The sequence below is a fragment of the Sceloporus occidentalis genome, unplaced genomic scaffold (genome assembly GCF_023333645.1).
Source record: "Sceloporus occidentalis isolate IW3139 unplaced genomic scaffold, rSceOcc1.0.p SCAF_50, whole genome shotgun sequence".
Classification (NCBI taxonomy): Eukaryota; Metazoa; Chordata; class Lepidosauria; order Squamata; family Phrynosomatidae; genus Sceloporus; species Sceloporus occidentalis.
In genome coordinates, this window is record NW_028317030.1 from 2,860,024 (window position 1) to 2,882,681 (window position 22,658).

The 22,658-nt window shown below is 40.8% G+C and overlaps 1 protein-coding gene across 1 annotated transcript in view; it reads left to right on the top strand.

The window, feature by feature from the left end:
* The window catches only part of LOC149288645 (metal transporter CNNM2-like), a 45,932-nt gene that overhangs the window by 17,940 nt on the left and 5,334 nt on the right, over positions 1–22,658 (top strand). Inside the window, exons 2-4 of the mRNA XM_089491494.1 lie at positions 20,153–20,296; positions 20,988–21,134; positions 21,860–22,026. Coding sequence (XP_089347620.1) covers positions 20,153–20,296; positions 20,988–21,134; positions 21,860–22,026 — 458 coding nt within the window. The remainder of the gene's footprint in view (positions 1–20,152; positions 20,297–20,987; positions 21,135–21,859; positions 22,027–22,658) is intronic.

Consider the following 22,658-nt stretch of genomic DNA (forward strand, 5'->3'; position numbering starts at 1 on the left):
GCCTCTACGGAAGTACTTGGCGGGATACGAGATCTCCGGACCGGCGTACGAATAGGTGACGTAAAGACAAATCATGAGGATCTCCCGTAGCTCCTGCTTGGTGGTGACTCTGGAGGAGATTACGTCTCGGCAGATCATGTATAGAAAAATGATATTTGATGGTATTAAGAATCGGTCTGTCTGCCATTTATCCGCGATGAGCTCCCTCTCCACGCTCCGTATCCAGGCGACCGGCTCCTCGGGTGTTAAAAATATGAGCCGAAAGCATCTCCGGTGGATGAAGTTGCCCAGCCATTGGAGCAGTTTGTTGGTGGCGATCTTTTCCAATTGTATTTTACATTTTATTTTTTTTATGAAGTACCAATCGGTATGGGGTAATGGGTAAAGGAAATTCTATTACTATTACAATATTATAAATCAATAAGAAATGCAGCGAGATGTTCTTAATTGGTAGAGCGCTGATTTCCTCTTCTTCATCGGCCACCTTTGGCCTTCAGGGACGCAAAAGTCTTGGCGTAAAAGATCGGATCGTTGTTAATACGGAGCATTTTGGCACTCAATGCACCAATCACGGAAAGGCATTTGTTCCCGAAGTCTTCGTTACGAGGGCCTCTACGGAAGTACACGGCGGGATACGACGTCTCCGGACCGGCGTACGAATAGGTGACGTAAAGACAAATCATGAGGATCTTCCGTAGCTCCTGCTTGGTGGTGAGTCTGGAGGGGATTACGTCTCGGCAGATCATGTATAGAAAAATGATATTTGATGGTATTAAGAATCGGTCTGTCTGCCATTCATCTGCGATGAGCCTCCTCTCCACTCTCCGTATCCAGGCGATCGGCTCCTCGGGTGTTAAACGTACGAGCAGAGAGCATCTCCGGTGGATGAAGTTGCCCAGCCATTGGAGCAGTTTGTTGGTGGCGATCTTCTCCGCTGCCCAGTTAGATGTTATGCTGGGATCGGGATCGGCCAATTGGGCGCTGATGTCTTCTTCATCCACCTGCGGCTGGATGGTATTAGCGCGCTGCTTTAAGGGCATGCCAGATGTTACAGAGCTGATATTATTGCTCTGGGCAGCCGCAAAAGAATGATCTCCTCCCAAAATCTCCTCCTCGCGCAGCCTGGTGTTATGGCTGTTGATGGACATGGATGTCCCAGTCCACATAATCTCAGTTTCCAAGTTTTGTGATCAAGGATCCTGTCACTCTACAACCTGCAAGCTGTAGCTCAAATGTGCTGGTAAACAACTTTGTGAGCTCAACATCGTGCTCCTTAATTGTGACATCATTAGCAGTGTATGAGCAGCAGGCATCATGGACACCGATGGCTTCAACTCCCATCACACTAAACTGTATTGAGTGTGATTATAATACAATTAATTTAACCACAACTTGCACTTTATATATAAGGTAGAATGTCAGCTCTTATGCATAGACTTGTCTACTGACAGTCCTGATAGCCTCATTGCCGCTGTAGGCCGGTGTATGTATTTTGATTGGCTTCTGTGTAATGTCCGCTGATTAGTGAATAAGGAACCCGAGGTGTACATGATGAGGACGTGGGGAGAAATTAATCTAAGCAACAACAGAACCTCCAAGGAGTGAAAGAGGCCGGGACTGAAACTTCTTACTCTGATTGTGGACACATTCACAAAAAGAAACAAATGGGGTTCATTATCGATTGTAATGATGAGTTTAATGTAATAAAGTGTGAAAAACACAAAAGATCGAGTGTTTCATTCAATTTTTATGATTATCCCAAATTAATATTAGAGGCGCATCAAACTGAACTAAAACACTAAATAGTATAAAACCACAATCAAGCATGCACTTTATATACACAAATTACCAAAATGAGGTAGAAATCTGACCATCACACCTACACTTCTGTTTGGGATCACCTGACGTTTTCAGAAATCCAGTGCAGATGGGGTTAATGTTGTAAATGACTTGTAGCTGGAAACGGCTGATTTTTAATGGAATCTCTTCATAGGCGTACAGAGCCCCTTTATCACTCCCATCACTCCTGTGTTCCAATGGCCCCTTTATCACTCCCATCACTCCATTGTTCCAATGGCCCCTTTATCACTCCCATCACTCCTGTGTTCCAGTGGCCCCTTTATCACTCCCATCACTCCTGTGTTATTGAAACAAGCTATAGCGTGTGCTTATTGTTTTATAAAGTGATCATTCGACCCCTAGTCCAGAAATTCTCCCTTCTCCTCACCCATCTTTACAAAGTTTTAGCTTTTAGACTTTTAGTTCACTGCAAATGTTTACAATTTTTTTTATGGGGGGGGGGATCATCTGTAGATGACTCCATTTAGCCAGGGATATGAGTTATCGAAGTCCAGTAACTGAGTTACTTGTTTAGTAGAAGTGCCCCGTCTGATGAGCGGTAACGGGATGGAATGACATTGAGGAGGCTTCTTTGTGTAACAGACAGGGTCGTGGGAGGCCGCGTCTGGCTTTTTACACGAGATATAAGCGAAGACGTTTGGCTGACTGGGGCCGGATCGGAAACATTGAAGCCTTTGAGAGTCTGTTGTGGGAGTTGGGGGTATTTTTATGCCGTCTCAGTCTGGGAAGTTGTTGTTCAGTTTTCTTTATCGCAGTTTAATGTCCCCGTGACCCCTCCCGTGTGTATTTTATACATTATTATATACATTCTTCCAAAAACACAAGAAATAACACAGCACTGACTTGAGTCAAACTGCAGCCCTACCGCTGCATCTGCCCTCTTCCTTTGCGGTGTGACGAGTCTTGCCACTGATTGGGTGCTTGAAATGTCTAAAATATTTTATAAATGTATAAACTAAGTGTATATGTATATATATATATATATATATATATATATATATATGTATGTATGTGTGTATATATAATATATATATATGATATATATATATAATTAACTTTTAGCATCACGATATAATTCTACACATTACTCTTGTTTAAGCAAACGCCATAAACTATCCACGGCACTTGTAAAAAGAAGTATTTTTTTTTTTTTTTACAGTTTCTTACGCGTTACAGTGTTCATACGGTACGTGTACACGCGTGTGCGCGGCGATTGCATCTTTTTGGTTAATTATACCAGACTGGAACATCAAGAATGACAAGAAGTGGAGGAGGCATTCTGCTGCAGCTCTAGAGTTGCAGCCTTTCCTGAAGATAACTATTTTCTGCAGGTTAAATAAGTACTTTCATATCATTCAAATATCACTTTATTGTTCCGGAGACTTCCCGGGGGACGCCCATTTAAGATGAGTTGCTTTGTATGAAAAAATATTCTAGGTGAATATCTGAGAATTATTATTTTTATTTAGTATTTTTTTGTTAATGTTCTCTCATTCCTCGTTTGATAATTCATTCAACGGATAGTTGTGTTAACTAAAATTATGTTGTATCCTAAATTTTTCTCTGCTTTTAGTGCCGGCCGTATTTTTCTCTCTCAATTGTTTCATATAACCCAGAGGCGGCTGGATTGGATTGCAGAGCACACAGACGCGGGTTCTGTGCAGGGACGGGGCATACGATATAGGTGTCCACAGAATGATTAATTTATACAATGAGTAACCCTAACCGTCCCTGCTTTAATACTCATTCCATCAAAACGGGAAAAAAAATTAAATAAATAGCCCTCACCTGACACACAGGTTACAGCCACGCTGCTAAACCTTACCGTGTCTCCACGATCTGAAGTTTCTTGCCGCTAATTGGCTGCTTAAGCTGTCAATCAGTGGCAGTCCTTCCAATGAAATCAACGGGAGGACGTCCTGGAACTGATTTGACATCTTAAGCAGTCAATTGGTGGCAGGAAAATGATCCCATTGAAATCAGTGGGGAGACCCCTGCTCACAGCTGACTGGTGTCAGTACATGACACGGTGGGGGGGGGGGGCATGCATTCGGCCGAATGCATCTCCTGTAGTGCATTTAGCTGTGGGGGGGGGGGGGTTCTGTAGAAGACTCACCATTTATTTGAAAAATAGACCACACGAAAATTTATAGGGACCAAACAGCTCTCATTAAAACTCTACCGATAAAGCGAGTCGCGGGGTTTGTGAGTTTTAGCACGTGTCATATACAAAACAAAAAAAAAATGATAGTTAAATACCATTGCCGCCCCTTTGATTCCTTGATGTCGGCGTCTCTTTAAAGTGTGTCCTCTGGATTCCATGTTAAAAAGCACACGGGTATTTCAGTTAATAGAGTAAAGAAATTCCATGTAATCTTATCTAATCTCGTTTCTGATAAGATAACTGGATGACCTGTTATATAAACTGTATACCCACCAAATCGGAACAAGGAATACAGGATGTAACGATCGGCGATTTCTCCGGGAGTAATTCGCCGCTGACTTTTGTTCTGCGCTTATTTTTCACTCGTTTAAAGGAACAGCCCGCTTATTTTTCTTTATAACGGTAAAATGCGAAAGCTTTAATTCAGTCGTGAAATTCCTTAAGGACTCTGGAACGATCCCTTTGCCTTGATGTAGACGCCGTGCCCGATTAGCAGGTGTTACATGTATTGTCCTAGCCTTATCTTGGTTGGGCTGGGATCTCCTCACCTTCTGTTTGTGTCCAACATGAAGAACGACTCGTGTCCCGCTTACTCTTTGTACAGCCCTGCGGAATATGATTGCGCTATATGAATCGATGTTCTTCTTCCAATAGGGTCATTCATCTAACATGAGTCCCCAAAACGTTTCCAGTTAGTGTCCATGTTCAAAGTTGGTGACACGTTCTGCTTCCGCATCCCTAGCCTGCCAGCACGAAAGATCTTGGGACCATTAGGCCATAAATAAGGTCCACTGTCTATTCTGCAGTGTTACACATAGCTCTGCGTCACCTTTTAACCCCCAGCGCTGCATAGAATAACAACCCCCCCAGCGCTGCATAGAGTAACAACCCCCCCACCGCTGTATAGAGTAACAACCCCCCCCAGCACTGTTTAGAGTAACCACCCCCCCAGCGCTGCATAGAGTAACCACCCCTCCAGCGCTGCATAGAGTAACAACCCCTCCAGCGCTGCATAGAGTAACAACCCCTCCAGCGCTGCATAGAGTAACAACCCCTCCAGCGCTGTATAGAGTAACAACCCCCCCAGCGCTGTATAGAGTAACAACCCCCCCAGCGCTGTATAGAGTAACAACCCCCCCAGCGCTGTATAGAGTAACAACCCCCCCAGCGCTGTATAGAGTAACAACCCCCCCAGCGCTGTATAGAGTAACAACCCCCCCAGCGCTGTATAGAGTAACAACCCCTCCAGCGCTGTATAGAGTAACAACCCCCCCAGAGCTGTATAGAGTAACAACCCCCCCCCAGTGCTTGTATACAGTAATATAGGTCAGCATTGACAAAAGCCTTGTTTTATTGCATTTTCTTCCAATAAACTCTATCTGCAAACCAGGAGGCGGCCATTGTTGTCAGTCGTGTGATATTATGGGTGACTTTCCCTGCTCAATCACCACACTGAGCTGATGCTTTATGGCAGTGCTAAAGAAGTCTGTTCCCCTAATGACTTTCATTAGTCAGAGTATCTGGTTGGGGTGATTTAGACTGAGCCATTCTATTGTTTATCACAGGCAGTATGTTAGGATAACAGAACGAGAACTCACACAAATGAAGAATATTCGACAGCCTGAAACATTATATTATGCAGACTGTTTAAAAAAGAAAACAATTTTAAAAACTTATGTCTAATTTGGTTTATTAAAAATAATGGGCAGTTTTTTTTTTTTATTTTATCTTTATTTCTAGTACTTTTATCTTTTAAGATCTTTTTTTTTTTTAACTCTATTTTATGCTCCTAATATAAAAAAAAATATATATATACTAATGTAATAAATAGTGTTTCTGCAAAACTTCTGTCTCTCTGCTTTTTTTTTGTCGGCCGTCTTGTTTTTCACCTACGTAACCCTTTCCAGAGTATTATAGCCGCGGGATATTGTTGCAGCGAAGTGTTGATGCGCGATTGTAGAAAAACTACCCTGACCTTAGAACCGTGAATTATTCATTTATGGAACACTTTATATTTAAAGGGCAATGTGTTCCTGCTAAGTTGCTCTTACATACGTGTTCTAGTTATGTTCTGTAAGTAGACCATGATAAGGCAGCAAGGACTAACGACTTATTTCATGGAGAATTTTGTACTGAACATTTGGCACCAAAACAAAATGTAAAAGCAAAGAAAATTCCAATAATAAATAGATTTTTATTACCATAATATAATTGCTCTTTTCCTATTGTGTTCGTGGCTGTGTTCTAAATATCACTATATTATGTTTGACCAGAAGTTGTGTTGTTGATGGGTTCCGTGCAGGTGGGACACCTGTGTTGGGGGGCGTGGTTAGAAGTGGGCAGCCCCTATAGTGGGATTGGGATTACCTGAGGAACCACCTTAGGCACTCAGCTGCGGACGAAGCTGTAATGGAGATCTTTGTTAACAGCACAGACATTCATTGGTTTTCCATTCCCTGGGCTGGTGAGGGGGGGATCAGAGGATCTCTCCAACTGGCCCACGATCCCACCTTACCTGGGAATTCCCTAGACCGAAAAGGACATCCTTCCATTGCTTTTATGCATGACACCTTGGTTATGCATATACTCTTGTGAGTTTTTTTACCTTTATTTTATAATAAATATATCAACGTTTATCTGCACTATTTTTGGTCTCTGTTCCCTATCACAGAATTTCTAAGGATATACAGACTCCATCACATTGATGAGCGCTTAACCTGAGCACGTTTGTGAGTGCAATTATTTCACTTTATATATTTTTTAAATTTGAGATTTTATTACACTATATTATTATTTTCATTTTCCCCACATGTCTTTGCGCCCCGGTATTTTGATCTATCGTTCCTGTTAACGCTTATGAGGAGTGTTATTCCCGGGCAGCAGCAGGACCTGTAGGGTATTTATAATAATTTTTATAATCTTTAGTATTCACCAGTTTGTGGAGGTGTCTCTTTCTTGTTTTCTACTGGGAATTCCCTAGGGCAGAAACATGGAGCCCTCCCTTATCTGGTGGACTGGTTTCACCTGGAGAGTGCCCACATACTGCTTCCCTGCCCATAGAAAGAAGAAACTGACCCGGACACCCAGGGAAGCATGGCTTTATCCGGAGACTCCGGGTCATACCTGGAGAGTTCCCAGGTATGACCTCCATTGTGGATAGCGATGGTGGGATAGCAGGACGGTGGGATTTATGCTATGGTCAGATCACAGTGTATTCGTCTAGGGATTTTTCCTCCACTGTAAAGAACATACATTACATTTATATAGTGCCAGCAGGCGCCGTAGCGCTGTTACAATCTGAGGGATCATTTTAACTCGCACTCACTCACAAACTGGTACAAAAGGAGAAGAGGGCCCTGCTCTTCCAAGCTTACAATCTGTGGGCTTGCATTTAGATTTAAAGGACCACTGATCTGCGTTAAAGCTGAGCCACGCGCTATAGGAACAGGGAGCAGCCGTCGGCAATCACTGGTCGCCCCGACAAAGTAACTTCAAACTTCTAAACCGCTAGAAGCTGAAAATCTTGGGAACACTGGGACAAATAACTTCAAAAGAAGTGAAAGTTATGTTTAAAGTCACCGTCACTTTAAATCCACGGTACATCGCCAACATCTCTGCACAGTCCTGGAGTTTTGCACACATTGCATCATGGAAAAATAGATTTATACATTTCGCAGGCAACTTCCCTTGGATGCGTTGGACACTTTTATCTCTTCTCAAAGTGGACATGCAACAACCTTTTTCTTGCTTGAAGTTATCTCAGCGCAATAAACATGTCAAGCAAAGTCCACGCACTTGTTTTTTTTTTCTTTAGAAATGAAGAAAAAAGGAATAAAATTGGTCACCAAGAAGGACTTCATGTGCACTTTTGATGTCCTCAAAGTGCCACGGCCTTACTGCGACGTCCCAGGATATGATGTCATAGCAAGAAGGAGAAAAAAACGACAGAGTGCCAAAGGTCGATCTAATACTAATAAGCATTTAATAATGTTCACATAGATATGATGTCATAGCCCCCCCCCGGCTCCGTCTTAGTGATGTACAGTGCTGGATAACATGCACCACAGAGGCTATAATGGCTCATCCACAGTGTACTAGGGGAGTTATGCACTGGGTGTTGTATATAACCAGTCCTAGTGAGCTTATGAAAGAATGGCCGAGCTGGCCCTGCATAATGTATAGTCAATATATGTGATTTAACTATACATTACACAGGGGATACATTTTTCTTCCAGGAGAAGCTTTATGGGATTGTCGTTCCCTGCCATGATATAACAAGGTTTGTCTACTTTAACCTATACCTTACAGTTTAGTGAATAAGCTTGTTTATTAAAGGCGCATTATCTGCTTTCCTAAAAACCTTCAGTGACTGTATTGTTGATCAGTTTATGTTTAGAGGTTAACATACTCACAGAACGCTCACAACGGTGATTGCAGCTGACGGGGAAAAACAGTCCCACAACAAAAAATAATGTTTCTACGCTACCGAGAGGGTGGTAGATAAATGAAACAGGCTCCCATCAGAGGTGGTACAGGCTAATACGGTGAGGGAATTTAAACACGCATGGCATATGCATTTGGCACCTGAATCTCAGACGACACCAAGGTCTGCGTCTAGATGGCCCAGACGGTTCTTATCAGCTGTCGAGTTCTATGTTAACCCCTTAAGGACAATAGGCTGTCCTTAAACCCATTGAAAACAATGCATTTACGGGCTTTGTCATTAAGGGGTTAAGAAATGCATATCTCCTAAGTGTCGTGCTTTTTGCAGTCAGTGCGGTTCATTGGCCGGTTTGGGAGATCCTCTGGTTTTCTCCGAAATAACCAATAGCAACACAATAGCACTATACAAAAAAAATGTGTAATAAGAGTCCGGGGATGGCTCCAGGTGACTGATTTCTTTTCTTTTATCTGTTTTTATCTTCTCGATCTTTTTATCATAGTAGTATTTAGCAGCTATACCCGTGGAATGTTTCATTACACAGAGCTCAGTGACCTAGAAAAAAAGATAAGCCATCTCAGCGCGTAATGATCTTTATTCTCGTGAAATTCAGATGTTGGAAATTTCTCGCACGCCTCTTCACATTGGATTTTTGCCCCACTCTGGATTGGATACGGCCCTTACGCCTCTGAACCTCTTTCACATCTTTGCCCTTGCGGTGTGGTGTATGAAACATGCACTATAGTATCAGCGATCCGCTGCGGCTCTGCACGGCCACAGATACAATCAGCGTTTCTGCATGCGATCTGTCACCCACATCCTGCTTTCCGCAGCTCTTTAAACGTCGGTATTAGAGTTGTTGTTACAGTGACCCTCAGCAGGGTGGAGGGAGTGTCTGGTTGTAACTTGATGCGCGGTTACTCTGCCGCTGCCTTGCTCAATTTGAATGTGTATGTTTTGGCTTCTCGAAGGAAGTAAGACGAGGTGAAGGGTGAAGTCCAAGAGTCCAGCAGTACCACTAATCGAGATAAAGGGAAAATATGGAGGAGAGACGTCCGAGGTCCCAAAACCTTATGGGACTTTACATCTTATTGTTACGCATGGCCCATTCTGTCTTTGTATCTTAAATCAGCAAAAAAAAAAAAGAGAATTTCAGGGACCTGAAACACCCAAACTAGTATCTGCGATTGCTTTGTCCATTGGCAGTTTGACCAAAAGAGGCCTTCATGGTAAATTATATTGACGCCCTCTCTCCGTTGGAAAAGTCCGTTTTTTTTAAGAACGTGAAATATGTTTATTAGTAAAGAATATTAATTATTCAAAACAACAAGTTAATGATTATGTCACCCAACTTAACTTATGTTAATATACTTGTTCTATTACCCAACGGAGAGGCTGCTCTATTCCTTCAGAGCTTCGATACTTGCTGAGAGGGTGGTAGATAAGTGAAACGGCCCCAAAAAAGAAGCTGCAGGGGTTAATACAGTCAGGGAATTTTAAACATGCATGGGATAGACTTACAACTCCTGAATCTTAAGACGAGACCAACGACTGATTAAGGTTTGAGCTGTTACATCACGTCAAATCGTTTGTTTCTACGTTTGATTTAAATGCTCTCCATGGTGTTACCAGTGTTCAAGTTGGCCCAAAAATGGATGAAAATTACTCTTCACTCCTTAAACTTGTTGAGAAAATTCACTGGATCTCTTGCATCCTCAGATTCCGATGAGTCTCATTAAATCTCAATTTTAGAAGTTCCACTTGTTGCTTATCATTATTACACTTGGCACATAAAGTATTTTATTTAATACTCAAGGAAAAAAACATGTCCCACAAAAATCTTTAAAAACTCATCTTTGGGCTAAAACATGTTTTGTCCCTGTTCACGTACCTAGGAACCGTACGGGTTTGACCCGGAGTCTCTGAGTCGGTTTCTTCCTCCAGGTAGGGCAGTTGAGTTTGACCATGCCTACTCCTCTCTCACTTCCCAATTAACTCCTCACCCTCTAAAGACTGTCTGTCTCCACAAAGCCTCCTCAGAAGATGCTGAGCTCTGGGCAGCCTAACCCTCTGAAGTTCCCAGATGTACGTTAAGACGTCATCGTGGTTACAATGTAACATCCTTCTTCCCTTTGGACCGTTAAGAATAAGAGGCAGGTAGACTATTGCTGGCTTTCCTTGGCTGCTGCATTTTATTGCCGTTGACCGCAGCTCGTTCCTAGTACTATTGATACTCGTGGGTTCTGCGTTCCTAGAGATGACCTTTCTTTGACAGATGTCTAAACTTTTTTTTGTGCGCAGCAGCGCCCAAGCCTTTAGATGAACGTAACCGTCTTCCTCGCTCGATACCGTGTCACGGATCAAATTTCACTTGGGTTCTGGGAACGGGGATTAATTTCTAGCGAGCAGGACACTTTTAGTAGAAATCCCTCCGGCAACTTAAAGCCTCTTTAATCGCCACAAACAATCAACGCAGTTGTTCGATACTAATGCCAACAGTTTTAATTTTGGGAGATTTACTCACGATATAGGTCAGCGAGACCAGAAAATAAAAAAAGAAATTCACACAAGAATATTTATTTTGTGACATGTGTTTTGTTAACATTCTTAATAATGCTACTATATTTTCTATAGATGCCAAATATTGGTGCTCTGTTTATTTTTTAAAATTAAATATTTTTATAAAGATCTACAGATTTTAGGGACAAAAGTCCTCAGGACAGGACTTAAAGGTTGGTAGTGTGACTTGAAAGAAGTGACCGGATTTTGGGTCCTTCTTAAAGGAAACCGGTCACCGAAGAGTATCTGACTCTGTCTCGGTGAAAGTAGTTTTGTAATAAGCTGATCGCATATGTGATGTAAAGTGACACCCGAGACAACAGAGAATTCAAGGACACCAAGGTCTCCTAAGGTTTCCAACAAGGCTAAACACTTGCACCCTTCCTTCGGATTTTAAAGACGAGCTGTCACATCCCACTTACAGCTATAATTGACTCCCAAGTCCGTTGTATTATTTTCTAATATTCCATTTTTGTATTTTAATTTTTATATATAATTTATTATAATTTGATATTATTACCACAGGAATAACCTGGATATTTTGTCGAAAATATCTTTATTTTCCATGATCCATCAGGGAAGGTTGCATCGGGATCTTACAGTTAGGCCAGGCAGGAAGTTAGGCCAGGCAGGAAGTTAGGCCAGGCAGGAAGTTGAAACATACGCTCTGTTCCCAGCATATGCTGGTTTAACAAATCATATGTGCGTTTCAAGTGCTAAAGATTGTTTGCGCCATTGTTTTCCTCTATTAAGCTAATATTGGACACAGAAATAATATAGAAAAATGTATTTTATTGATAAAAACCATGGTGTACAGTATATAAGTGTAAGAATGTAAAAGTTTTTAATAAAAAAAACAAACTTCATTTTTTATAATTTTATAGTAAAACATGTTTTTTCTGTGTTTTAACAATTGGCTACCATCATACCTTTTTTTTTTTTTTTTTCTGTCTTCAAGTTTAAGTAGAGTATGAAAGAGGTGTCACTTAGTTTGAACGTGTTGGTGGGGACACGGATCTCTATTCCTAAATGACTCCGTATCTCCATGGATGGGGGAGGCTCAGTGGAGGGCTTTAGCCGTAGTAGTGCTCATCGGGGAGGGGGGGGACACAAACTTTAAAGGAAATGAATATTCTTTTTTTGAGCATAATCTAATGCTGTATACAGAAATGTAGTTTAGCTCTGGACTATTCCTGTAAACTCCCTTTATCTGTAGACATGGAGGCCGCCATTGTTGTCAGTCAAGTGATATTTTAGGTGACTTTCCCTGCACAATCCCCACACTGAGATAATGCTTTATGGCAATGCCAACGAAGCCTGTTCCTCTATAGACTTTCGTCGGTCAGAGTGGCCATCCGGGTGCTTAAGACTGAGTCATTCTATTGTTTACCACAGACAGTATGATAAGGAGTCAGGATGCTTGTCTAGTAGATCGAGAACTCATAGAAATGGCTAACATGCAGCTTTATGAGAACGTTATATTATGGGGCAAAACCAGATACTGTATCTCTGCTCCTAACAAGGTGGCTTATCATTTCGTTAGGCTCAGAACCTGGCTATGCCAGATTTAGCATCAATAACTGCTACCAGAGCTTCCTACAGTCCACAGCGTAGTGGAGTTATGTTGGCCCACTCCAGTGTAACACTGCTTTTATTTGATAACGGTAATGGTTTCTCGAACATGATCCACTTGTTTCTGGGACTAGGCCATTCCAAAGCTCTAAATTCCTTGTCCTTCGGCCCTTCTGATGTAAACTTGCGTGTGTTTCGGGTCATTGCCTCGCAGCTTGTCCCAGTTGTGCTTCATCGTCGGCTCATGAGCAGATGGCCCGTTCCAGCAGAATACTGATATAAAGCAGAGTCCCCGCTACCTTAAATGATAGCAACAAAGCATCACAAACCGTGTCACTGCAACCACCATGTTTGACCATTGCTATGAGGTTCTTAGTATGGAATGCGGTAATTGCTGGCCACCAGACACGGCACCCAAAAAGTTCATGTCTTCGGGACATCCATGTTCGTTTTATAGATGCTTTCCGCCTCATGAACGCTGACCTTAGCTAAGTTGAGGCAGTCCTGCAGATGGCAGGACATTGCTTTTTGTACTTCTTGTATGATTTTGCTTTTCTTCAGTCTGGCTCAGATCAGGGCTAATTTTGTATCAAGGTCTTCAGACCCTCAGTTTTTTTTTTATTGGGTTGTTGGGTTTATTAGAGGGGGAAAATACCCTTTTCCACACATTATGTTCGGTTACCTAGCACACAAACTTCTGTGTCAATAGATTTCTCAGCCTCCCTCTACATATGTTACTAAAATCCACAAAATGATCCGACCAAACAAAATAAATAAAATACACGGCAATGGAGAAAAGAATCGCACAAAGCTAAATACTTTTTCTCAATAATAGATATTAAGAATTTGACTGTAGATAAGAACCATTGGGCTTATATATTCTTATATGATTGTTTAAATTCCCTTATGGTTTTAACTTCTACAGCTTCCAAAAGAAATTCCTTTTCTGCAATGCAGCCCTTCAGAATTTCATGTTCTTTTTGGGTGATGTCATAGCTACTTTTATGGTGTTGATGACCTTCCAGAAGCTTGTCTTGTCGGTGGCCCATCTCTGTACAATTCTTTAAGACCCGTATGACTCAAGAATAATGGTACCTTTTCATCCTGACCGATACTTCTCCCCAACGCTATTTTCCAACAGTTGCCTCATTTGTTAACCCCTTCAGCAAAAGTTTCAAGAGTTGCATAGCGGCATTGCCGTAGCCACTTGCTAGAAAAGAGTTAATGGCATTTTCTAATAGTGAACGGATTAGTGTTAATCCTCGGAGCTCAAAGGAAAAAATAATGTTTCCGTAGCAAAGCCATGCCTTTAAAACCTTGCATAGAAGTCGCATGTGTGTCTGATAGTTTCCCTAAACATCGTAGATGGCTTCTTCCCTAGATATATATATCAGCTGATTCACTCCGCTCCCTATTGCTGGATTTAGAAATGCTTCCTGCGGTTTATTACCCAAATGCAGTGAATTATTTGGTCTATGTAATTCAGTATAGAAAGGTGCTCTTCCATCTACTCTACTAATGTTGTAGCAAAGTAACTAAATGCAGCGTTAGAAATGCTATCCGTAGCACTAGTTAATGCCCAAACCCTTGCCAAAAATATCATGTTGGCTGGGAATGCTTAATTGACATGTGACACAAAACAGCCACTCATTGGCTGTTGCCATATAAACCTGCAGACCTGGAGGCCGCCATTGTTGTGGGCCATGTGATGCTTTGGGTGACTTTTCCTGCTCAAACACCACACTGCACTGATGCTTTATGGCAACGCTAATGAAGTCAGTTCCTCCATAGACTTTCATTAGTCAGAGGGTCAGCATCGGATTAAGACAGAGCCACTCTGTTTGGTAGATTGGGCTAACATAACAGAGCTAGAACCCATATGCCTAACCAATAAGGTCTGAAAATATTATATTATGTAGAAACTAGAAATTAGTTTTGTTTTTTAAATAAATTTAGTTGGAGTTTGTCTTTAACTCTAAACGACAGGGTTATCCACAGCAGTGTATTAATGTATTAAAAATACGTTTGGAATATTTTTAATCTGGTGCGGTTTGCCCAAAAACTGTCAAAAAGCAGACACAATATATCGTGTACTTTGTGCCTTTGAGGCACCAAAGGGTTAACATTCCTTTAGTATAAGTGGCAAATCTCATTAACTAAATCAAAGCACCAAGACGAAAATAGGATTACGTTTTTTTTGGTTTTTTTTTTTATTTAAAAAAAGCATCCTGTAATTATGAAATTCTTCCAACATTACGTGAATTATTTGTTGTTAGTTTTATCACTGTACAAAAATGTTTTGTTTGGTATTTTTTTTTTAGTATACTATTTTCTTTTTATTATTCCTTCCCCCTCTTTGCTGAATTAACCCTTACGCCATAGTAGAATGTTTGCTGCTCTTGATGTTCTTTTTATTTTTAATAAACTGAAAATTTTAATTAATCAAATTTTATTATATGAGCGTGGGGTTGATTTGGGAAAAACTTCTATGAATTTATTTTGGATATCTGCCAGCGTTCCCGATTCACAAGATTGTGCAGCGTCTTTTAAGGAATCTTGCTAATGTCTGTTGACATCTTAATTTTTATTTAAATGACAAAAAGGCTTCTTTTTAAAATTTCCAATAAACCAAGAGAATAACCTCTCCAAAATAATACTTTCTTGTTGAATGTGTTTTTTTATGAAAGCTCACTGTTATTTCAAAAATAATCAAAAAAATCTGTATTATTCACAGAACTGAGCTGTGTTGTTTCGGGTTTATAATTGGTGTAGGATGGGAGCATCAACTCAACCTTTTTGGTCTCTTTTCCGTACCATGGACATCAATAAATTGTACTTTATCTACTTTGATTTTTGTGATGTAGCATTTTATGGCATTAAGTCCGATAGCTTGTAAGCCCTCTTCTCCTTTTGTACCAATATGTTGTAATGTGTGTTAACCTTTTTGTCCCCTACAATATATATATATATATATATATATATATATATATATATATATATATATATATATAAAGGCAGTGTTGCTTTTACCCGCATTGAAATGGGTTCTGCGACTCCATTGCCTATCGTGCTTGGCTACATCTATCAAACTTTGTGGGAGTTGTAGTCTACGGATCTCTTGGCCAAACATCTTGGGAGGCTCATGGGAATCGTAAACCTTCGGAGCATTTTGGAAACTGCTTTTTCAGCAGGATGGTATTTAGGATGGAGCTATTGTCTGTGAACTGCGAGTAATCATTTTCCCTGGTTTACTGGAGAGGTGGCCTGTCCCTGGGGAGAGTGGTTTTTCCATTTGCCTTATCTCATCTGTGTCCTCCAAGTCTTGGGTTAAGATATAGTTTCCATTGCACATGTCTTGTGAAAACATCTCATCCTGTAAAACACTGGCTGACCACCCCAACGATGAAGAAATGCCCAGAGAACGTACTCTTCTAATTATGGGAAAAGACCTAACAAAAAGAGGGGGAAAAAATGCCATCTTAAAATAATCCTGTCGTGATGGAAAAAGAAATATTCTCATTGTCCTGAGCAGTTTTTCTCATGAGTTCTACGGGTGGGACCTGAATTCTGTACATTTAATATAATAGGCTTTCTCTTAACCATATGTCCAAAATGCTTCTTAAATAGACCCGCAACTTTTCAGAATTTTAGGTTTTATAGTTAAGTAAACCTAAAAAACCTATAACTTAATGTAATTATCATAAATGGATTAGAACGGGATGCTAGTGGAAGCGTTCCTTTTGGATGCTTGTCCTAAGTCTTAAACATTGGAGTTTATTCACTAAAGTGGTGGTTTGCAGGACAGTCAATATCATAACGCCTTATGAACAGCCAGGAGTAGTACGGCTCTTGTGTAATAATTGCCGAGATTGCACAGCATTGTATATATTAACAATACATTATACCGGCCCAGAGAAGCTTGTTGTGATGAGCCCTTCGTAGTGCATGGGGAAGGCATGAAGAGCCCCCCCATCATAGACAATACGTCTTATAATGTTACCACTTCCTATTTGATGGAAGGCGATCGATTCTTCTGGCCTCAGAAGGTGATTTGATGTGAAATACTTATGGTGGTTTTCTTGTAGATGCCTTTGAACTGAAGCAAAAGAGCCTCTTACTTTCACACCAAATACCTCAAAAGCTATCATACTGATTGGAAAACAAAAACCGGGTAGGAAAATATAAATAGGGAAAGGTCCTTTATACTAATCACTTGTATACTAACTGCGCATACAAGTAAGTTTATTCACTAAGGGTCACTTCACTTAACCCAAAAGCACTTGACTAAGCAACATCTATTCACCAAAAGTTGAGTAAAGTTAGACATTAAAAGTCTTCCCGCATTTAATTGTTGTTGAGAACTGTTGATAAGAGGTGGTCTTGCAGATTGAAGGTCAGATCGTCATTTGAGACTCTCGGTTGAGTCGGCAGTCAAGCCGCTCATTGACTCCCAGTTAGGAGTTTTTGTGACTTTGTAGAGTTGGAGCCCCATTTCTTTCCCTTCACTACAAGCTTGATACTGGTCCAATCTCAGATCCAGTTTGCCAAACATGTATCACATACACGGCTGGCAGTAAAAGGGATCAGAATGGCTGAGCTGGCCATGTATAATACATAGCTAAGTATGGCATTAACGAGACATTATGTAGGGCCAGCTCTTGACGGAGAAACTCATTCCCCAACCAGAGAACGGAGGCTTCTTAATGCGTACTGGAGTCAGGAAGCTGAAATGTTAAACTCCTGGTTAATGAATACATCCCTATTTATGTTTCCTTTGCCCTATAAAGATGTATTTTTCCTAAACTGGAAACTATTTTCTATTATGTATATGACAAATCTCTGAGTCATTCGTGCGGAATTCTCTTTCAATTATAACCGTTACTTTAGCCTTAATTGTGCTGAAAGCGTTCCCATGCAGAATAATGTTGCAACATTTTGTATTAAATATTTTCACAGTCCTCCCACATGGCCATTCCGAACTTGGGTAGAACATGGAACAAGTAAGGAACGGCTTAACTGTAAAAAAAACGGAGCTGGAGAATAAACACACAGGGCTCATAGCTTATTATGGAAGCTAATGTTGGTTTGGTATCTCTTCACATGAATTCAGGTGATTCATTGTGTGTTCTTCTAACAGAGCCACCTGTACTGTCAAAAGCCATCGGCGTTCACGTCAGAACATTCTGAAGACCTGCGCCGTTGGCTGGTATTTTGAGGACTTGGCTTTAAATGATCGTCTGGGCTTTCTCTTTCAAATTTTCTTTGTAGGACACCTAAAGCTTCAGTGTTTCTCAAGCCTTTCTGGAAATGTTGTATCGACACACCTTCTCCAGTAAGAACGCAATAGGCCGACTCTTTAACACTTTTAGAAATGATCAGCTTAAAATATAACCACTTTCTCATGTTTTTTTGGGGTGTTTTATGAGTATTAATGGAATGGCAACATGTTGCAGATAAATTTTAACATGATACAATTTGTCCTGGGAATTCAAGATTCACAATTCTCTCACCGATAACAATGTTGCATTCATACTAGGGGTACTCTGTGTAGTTATAGAATATCATGTGCTTTACTGCTCAACACAACGTTAAGACATTAATTGTTGAGCCACGGTTTGGCTGTAAACTAACTTCTTAATATGAGGGAAACATGTCTCTGGCTAGAAGTCATGCTTTCATATGCGTCCAAGCCATCAATGTCCCTGCTAATCATTAGTTATTAATGTATATATGAGCAGAGTCTAAGACATTAATAACCAGTCACCCAGAATCGATATTTGACTCTTTAGTTGTGATAATCATTGGTCTTAACATGACCCTCCTATGGATATGGTAGAGCATGGGGATCTTCCTAGGTCGTGTGCCCCACAGAAAACAAAAATGTGTTATTTTTGAACCCTTGAGAAATTGGGACCATGACAGTACCCAGGTATGAGGATAAGATCAGCACAATATTCCCCATGATGATCCATTAATGTTTCTAGGATCGCCCTCAACCGACTACATTGTAAGCTCACAAGAGCAGGGCCTTCTCCTCCCTTTGTACCAGTTCTGTGCGATTTAAAATTTATCCTACCTAATTATAAAGCACTAAATCTGCTTGCGCTATGTGAATAAATGTAATCAATTAATCAAGGAATATGATTATGAAGTGAAGAGAGAGATGGGCGGTCCCTAAGTGTACAAAATGGATGCCCCCGTCCACAGATTTCAAATGAATAAATCCTTTAAAATTTCCAAACCAGACAGCAGGGATACGCCTGATATAAATTAATAACGCAATATCGATTAAAACTTACGTCAAATAATGTGAGTTCTGTTACCTTTGAGAAAATTTCTCACAGGTCAGGTCGTTATTTTTTATGGCGCTACACGGTTGTTACTCGTTTTTTGAACCAATAATTAAAACTAGGCCCCTCTGATTGAAGTCTTCGGTGTTTTAGCTGGTATGTAAAGCATGTCTATCTGCATTTAAATGAGTGGCTCCAAGACAATCAGATTATAGAGCAGTTACTTTGGTGTGAATATAGGCAGCCCAAGATGGAAAGTTCATTTTAAGTCTAATATTAGAATCCCTTTCGGAAAATTCCTCTTAAATGATCACAAGCTGGGAATAGCTGAAAGAATTTCGACTTTTAGCAAACAGCACTCACCAAGAATTTTTAACCACTTCCAATAGACCATGGGAAAAATGAATTTATTTAACTGAATTTATTGTTTATATCGGCTGGAAAGACGTAGCCTCATTCCAGAACTAACTTTATTCTGGTCCAGTCACTCTTCAAGACTTTAGTAAGAGCCGCTTGACTCTCAGAGCAGATTTTTGTCTGGGTTTTTGGCCGAATCGGCTCTTTGTTTATTTTATGGCAGACAAATTCCAGCTATTTGTGTTATTTGAATTTCATGCCATAATTGGTGGGGATTTTCTTAACCTTAATAGATTGTAAGCTCACATGAACAGGGCCCTTGTCTTCTTCTGTACCAGTATGTCGGAGTTTATCGAGCCCTGCTCTATTAATAAACTGTAGTAATAATAATTACTTTGTTCAAATCGGTTTCTTTCACTACTGCATTATAGCATGATTATTACTTCTTTTCCACCATGTTTCTTTTTTATTTATTTTCTGAAAAGCGTTTTCTGCTGCTAAAGCAACCAAGCATTTCCACCAATGAATTCCCTGTATGTGTCCTATGGCAACAGTTAAGCCGTCCCTGAAATATAATTGGGGCATACTGTGACGTGACGACTTTTTCCAGACAGGGTTAGAATAAGGGTCAGCTAAACTTTGAAGACCTCGGTGGTCTAGGGTTTGGTCATTCAGAAGAAGTCATGGGTATTGTGGGAATCTTAGCTATAGATGCTATATGGGGGGTTATGGCAGTTCTGATGAGAAACTGAGGATACTCTGGATTCATGAAATATTTTATGGAAAAAAAATATAATATGATGTCCTCTCTTCTCCGTTGTGTGGAAGAAAGGGTAGCGATTCGATGGCAGTTAAATATCTGTTTTTGGTATTGTATTCCTTACGGCTGTTTCTTCTCCCCCATTCTAGGTAAATCTCATCTTGCTATCGTGCAGAGAGTAAACAACGAGGGAGAAGGGGATCCATTCTATGAAGTTCTGGGGATTGTTACCTTGGAAGATGTCATCGAAGAGATTATCAAATCCGAGATCCTTGATGAAACAGACTTATACAGTAAGTCAACACTTTTAATATAACGATGTAGGATATATTATTTTATTGGGCTATTCCCCACCACCTGCGTGAAGACATTGGCAGAATTTTCTAATCCAGTAGACATCTCATCCATTAACTAACAGAGATAATAATCACTACCTAGAATTGAGTTGAGTAGAACAACTGCCTTGGTACATGGGCAAATCCCATCTGTAAGCCAGCAGTTTCTTCTCTTGATGAAGTTTTATGGAATCACACAGAGTTACATGATTAGTTAATGGCCAAGTTGGCCAACGCAACCCTGAGTAAATAGACCACATGGCCTTATCTAGAGCGTCTCTGCCTAATTCCCAGACCTCTAATAAGTTATTCACTTAACCACCAAATAGAAATACTTTATTGGAACATTGAGATATGGAGCTCCGGATGGTCGTATCAGGAATTGCTGGCATAAGATCTTTAATTCTCAGATTGGTATCAAATCCGTAGACTAACGTTGTGTTTTTTTGAGTTGAAGAAACCCTTTCCCAATCGCTGTACGGTTCACAGGAACCCCAAATCCTCCATTCATCGTTCAGGCATGGATATAAGAATGCATGGCCTGTTAATGGTCTCCAAGCCGTGGGGCGTTTGTGATGGCCAAGGTCTTTGTGCGGCGCTCTCCAACGACGGCGTCTTTAATTTATTGATTTATTTTTGTGTTTTACAGCCGATAACAGGACAAAAAAGAAAGTAACTCATCGGGAAAGAAAGCAAGACTTCTCAGCGTTTAAACAAACTGACAACGAAATGAAGGTTAAAATATCTCCGCAGCTTCTGCTGGCCATGCACCGTTTCCTAGCAACAGGCGAGTTGGGCTTATCACAGTTTGAGATCGCTAACAATCTCCACGCTGGAGAGGGGGGAGCGATGGCGCTCGGCGGCTCGTAATGGGCCATTTATGCATGTGCTTCTATTTCCCCTGCTTAGTCATTATTTTCGCCACCGGCACAAGATGAAGCAAAAGGTCAGCGCCGATTTCAATGGAATTCGCCCCAAAATTGCTAAAAGTCCCTATAAAATGTAAATTAGGACAAGCTACACGTTCAACTCTTAGCATCGGGTTAATCAACTGACTCAGAGTTCTTAATCTATTACAGTGGGTTGGAGAAAGAGAGTAAATTCTATATGCTAAGCAGGGCCGAATTCTAATGCATACCTGCCAAGTGACCATCTTCAGAAGGGACAGTTCCTCTCTGGGCCCCACGTCCTTCTGTGTGACTTTCCTCCTTCGATGTTTCTGTTTTCAAGGAGCTCAGAAAGTTTGGAGGGTTGGGGTTTATCCTCTACAGCCCTAAAATTCACAAATAGCTCAATATAAACAAAAATCCAGAAATTCAGTATGGTTACTAAACTACTAATTGACATTGCATGGACTCCAGTGTAATTTACTTCATGCAAACTGGTGCAGGCATTGTTAAGTTATCGCATCTCATTTACCTCCTCCCAGCGCTTCCGTACAGTGCTAGGGAATTTGATGGCGCTATATAAAACAATATATAATAACAATACTAATAATATGCAATGTTTCCGCTGCAGAAGTTGATGCGTTCAGCCCGTCCCATATGTCTGAGAAGATTCTCCTGAGGCTGCTGAGGCACCCAAACGTCATCCAAGAGCTGAAATTCGATGACAAGAACAAGAAGTCTCCTGAGTGCTACCTCTACCAGCGTAGTAAACCCGTGGATTACTTTGTCCTTGTTTTACAGGTCAGGCTTTTTACGTTACCCGGGGCTGGACACCTCAGGCTTTGTCTTATTTATGTTATTTTATGGCTTCATTTTATAAGAGAAGACGGTCATTCCAGTTCTTCCATAATTAAGCACACAAAAGGTGTTCAGATACCAACAAGAATGTTCTAGTCCACTTTAAGGTGCATTATATATTATGACCTAGTCTCCTGCCCCTGGCTGTAACTTATAGAAAGTACTAGCCTGCGGGATCATTTCTGGCCTGAGCTGCTCAGTAACTGCTCCTTCTTTACATTCATGCTTTCCTAGAAGCTCGGTACCAAAGGACGCTGATACCGACATATTTGTCAGCTGGCGGTGACCAGAAAAAAACTTTATTGACAAGGTTGTAAAACCTTTTTTTGACGCTTATTATTTTTCCAAAGCCAAACCTTCTGTGAAACGTATTACTGTCGGCACTCCAAACGGTTGTACGAAAGAGATCTTAAGAAATTTGGACCTCATGGGCGGCTGTAATTTGTATAGCCCCTCCCCCAGGGAGCACATCCTGCGTAAACTCTACGTAATCTAACCCTTGTCACACAGCCTTATTATCTCTTTAACGTTCTTTAGAGAACTGAATTAACTATTTCATCGATGAATATTTGAGT